General features: G+C 35.4%; 1 protein-coding gene across 1 annotated transcript; it reads left to right on the top strand.

The window, feature by feature from the left end:
• Positions 1 to 281: 281 nt before the first annotated feature.
• Positions 282 to 2,932, top strand: LOC145890240 (uncharacterized). The gene is made up of 8 exons (XM_082981260.1): positions 282 to 472; positions 920 to 1,043; positions 1,399 to 1,521; positions 1,809 to 1,903; positions 2,091 to 2,215; positions 2,418 to 2,516; positions 2,664 to 2,781; positions 2,854 to 2,932. Exons 1-8 carry the CDS (start codon positions 282 to 284, stop codon positions 2,930 to 2,932), a joined length of 954 nt encoding a protein of 317 aa, XP_082837386.1.
• Positions 2,933 to 3,234: the final 302 nt, after the last annotated feature.

Consider the following 3,234-nt stretch of genomic DNA (forward strand, 5'->3'; position numbering starts at 1 on the left):
GGTATCACAAAGTGGAAATTTTTGTGAGCACTAATGTAAAAGCTAGCACAGTGCCACTGTCAACAGCTGCATTTATGAGACCTCAAAGTCGAAACAGTGCGTGTACACACCCCGTCTGCAGCTTTCCAATATTATGGCTTTTTTTGCACAAATAAAAAAATCATATATATTGAAATTTGTTAAATGTTTTAATATTGAAATTTTGTTTGTGAAAGAGTAATATAGAAGTACGCAGCCAGTGAATGCTTGCTACTAAAAATATATTTTCTAGAATGTTTAGAATGGATAAAAATGGTAATCCCTCAACGTTTGATACCATTGTTGAAGCATATCAAAACATTGAAAATATCATTCAAACAGAATATCTATATTTGGTTGTTATATTTTCTGTTCTTATGATAGTTCTTGGTGCATTTGGAACTTTGCTCAATACTTTTTCTCTCGTCGTCATTGCTCGATCAAAAAAGCTGAGGTAGGAAACAATTCAAAGCATCATATAGCACTATAGTTCACAACCCACTTTTATTGTATAAAAAACACTTTTTTACAAATAAAAGTAGCGTTGGATTGCTAATTTGCTGTCGTAACGTTTTGACAGATGCTTTTTAAATTAACTTATTTTCCTTTGTGGCATTTGTATGGCGCCACATAAATCCTGGAAATTGGGCTCAAAGGAACCATGGAAAAACAAAGGATAGATGAACTGTATGGCTTACGGGAGGAGGGTGCAGCTAGTGCGGCACCCCAGAACCCATGCGAGTCTGGGGGGGGGGGGGCATGATATAATTTTTGTTTGTTATAAAGCAAAGTAATTTTTCCAAAACAAAGGCTTAGCGTCGGCATTTTCTCTCCCAAGGCCCCTGTGCTAAAGTTAATTAAAAGATGTTATAAGATTTGCCTGCAATATTGTTGTTTACAGGGGTCCTTTTAACGTTTTGCTGATGAGCTTGTGCGTGTCGGATATCTTATCTGGATTAATCAGCCTTGCTACCGGGGTTGTTGCGTTGGTATATGTGTATCGAGTGGATTCCAGTAGACATCTGGTATGGATAAATTGTATTTTGTGTTGAACATTTTCGCTCCGAAACATGGCTATGCATATGGGATATAACAATAAGAGTTAAAGGCGCCGGTCACCGGCAAACCCTATGGTTATCGACTCAGGCATCTATGTAATGGTGGTTTCGTCACTGAGATTTTCACGATATACCCTTGAATCGAATATTTTCGAACTGACGGGTAGTGAGCTGTTATTAGTCTTATCTGTAGGGAAAATCCTCCCTGCTGGCCAAAGTAAAACTCAATATAGTCAAAACGCCAAATTGATATGATTTTTAATATACTAGCAAAATATTCATATAAAATTGTTTTTAAAATCTCTGCTATTGTTATTTTTAGAATTTCAACCATATTATGCTGGTTCCAATGTTGGTCACGTGTACACTTGTGTGCATTTTCGCCATATTTCGTTTTGTGGCTTGCAAGTGGCCGTTCAAGAAAATCACCACGAAACATGCCAAAGTGAGCAGAACTTGTTAACATTGTACATAAGTAAGTTGCTTGTTTCTAAGCTACATACACGTATATGCTTGAGTGAGCCAAAGTGAAAATGATTTTTATTATAATGCACAATTTAGAAAGTTGTGTCGTTATAAAAATAAGAAGCATATGTGTTTTCCAGTTCAGGATACTAATTTCTTAACATTTTCAATACAAAATGCGACCAATAGTTATAATTGATCAACTGAAATTGCAATGACCTTGCAATGAAAGTCCTGAAATGTGTTAATTATGAGTGTTTTATTCAGATAATTGCTGGAATTGTGTGGACAAGTGTGGTAACGGTCGTGGCGGTTCCTTTTATATCGATGGTTGTTGGTTCACCATATTTGCGTGTCATAATGTGGGTTCTTATTCTTTTATTTATCACAAAATAAATATGTTTTGTTAAAATAGAATTCAAGTAAAATTTTACCGTTACCTAAGTTTGTAGATTTTACAAATTTATAAGAAATATCTTTGCCAAACATGTATTTTTTGGTGTAAAATCAAACGTGTTGAAATTAAATATTTTATTTTGTTTTTTACAGCGGAATCACCTGTCACTTGTTCTTCTACACACTTTGTACACATGTCGTTGTTATTACAGTTGTTACGTGTGCTCTTGTGGTTTCAATAGCTTTCCGTAGTAAGGAGGTTTTGCAGCATTTGTCAGGTTCGAATGGTTGGCAAGAGTTTTGACAATTCCGACAGACAATTTAAAAAAAAAAACGCATTGTAGAAATATCAACAGAGCAATGGCCAAGACTAATGGTACAATAGACGAATTTGCGAACACACTTTCCACATATAAACTGATGGTGCAATAGTATATTTCTAGTAATGTAGTTAAAATAATTGCTTTATGTTCTGTGCAGATCAGAATAAAATGCGTCGAGAAGCGCAAAACAAACGTATTATTGTTCAGCTCGTGTTGATTGTCTTTTCATTCTACTTGGGATATATTCCTCAGTGTGGTAAATACAATCAATTTTGAACAATAACCAGGCAATTTTTTGTTATATACGCCTGAGTTAGAAACATTTACTTAGAAAAGATAACGATCATTTAACAAAATTATAAATTGCCTAACGCAACCCCATAAACGTAATTTTGTTTTTTAGTGCAACTTGGCGGAATGTTGGGGTTATTCAGGAACAGCGAAGAGCTTCGCGGTTCGGCATTCCTTTGCCTGCGTGTAAGCGAGAGTCTGAACCCCATCTTCTACAACATGGCATCAAGGTATGTTAAAATTTTGCTGTGTGTAATTTAGTGTGGAAAGTAGAAATATCATAGTTTTTTTTCATTTTCCAGGAAACTACGAAACGAGTCCAAAATGCTTCTATTTAATGTGTGTCAAAAAGTTCGTTCTCCGTGCTCCATTTGTAAATAACATCAATATTAAAACAATTTTCAGGAACTCGCAGACGACACCACAAACATTTATCACAAACAATTAAAACAAATAGACTGGTTGGCACTTTTAAATAAAAACCATCTGCAGAGGCAGAGAAAGAGTTTTTCTTAAAATTTGATTCCGTTTATCCTTAAAGCGTGTTTTTATCTCTCCCTCAGCGCAACAAATCCCTAATTCTGCGCGGCAGTAAGTTTAAAATGTATCTCCCTTGTTGTACATACATCGACGCATTTGGTTATATTACTGAGGTGTCTTGAGGAAATCACCTTTACATGGGC

The sequence above is a fragment of the Ascidia mentula genome, chromosome 2 (genome assembly GCF_947561715.1).
Source record: "Ascidia mentula chromosome 2, kaAscMent1.1, whole genome shotgun sequence".
NCBI lineage: Eukaryota > Metazoa > Chordata > Ascidiacea > Phlebobranchia > Ascidiidae > Ascidia > Ascidia mentula.

Excerpts from the sequence above, each read along its gene's own strand:
- LOC145890240 (XM_082981260.1), top strand. The coding sequence starts at position 282 with ATGGATAAAAATGGTAATCCCTCAACGTTTGATACCATTGTTGAAGCA. Across the intron at positions 1,904-2,090 it reads CCATATTTGCGTGTCATAAT|CGGAATCACCTGTCACTTGT; the intron begins GTGGGTTCTTAT and ends TGTTTTTTACAG. Across the intron at positions 2,517-2,663 it reads GGGATATATTCCTCAGTGTG|TGCAACTTGGCGGAATGTTG; the intron begins GTAAATACAATC and ends TTTGTTTTTTAG.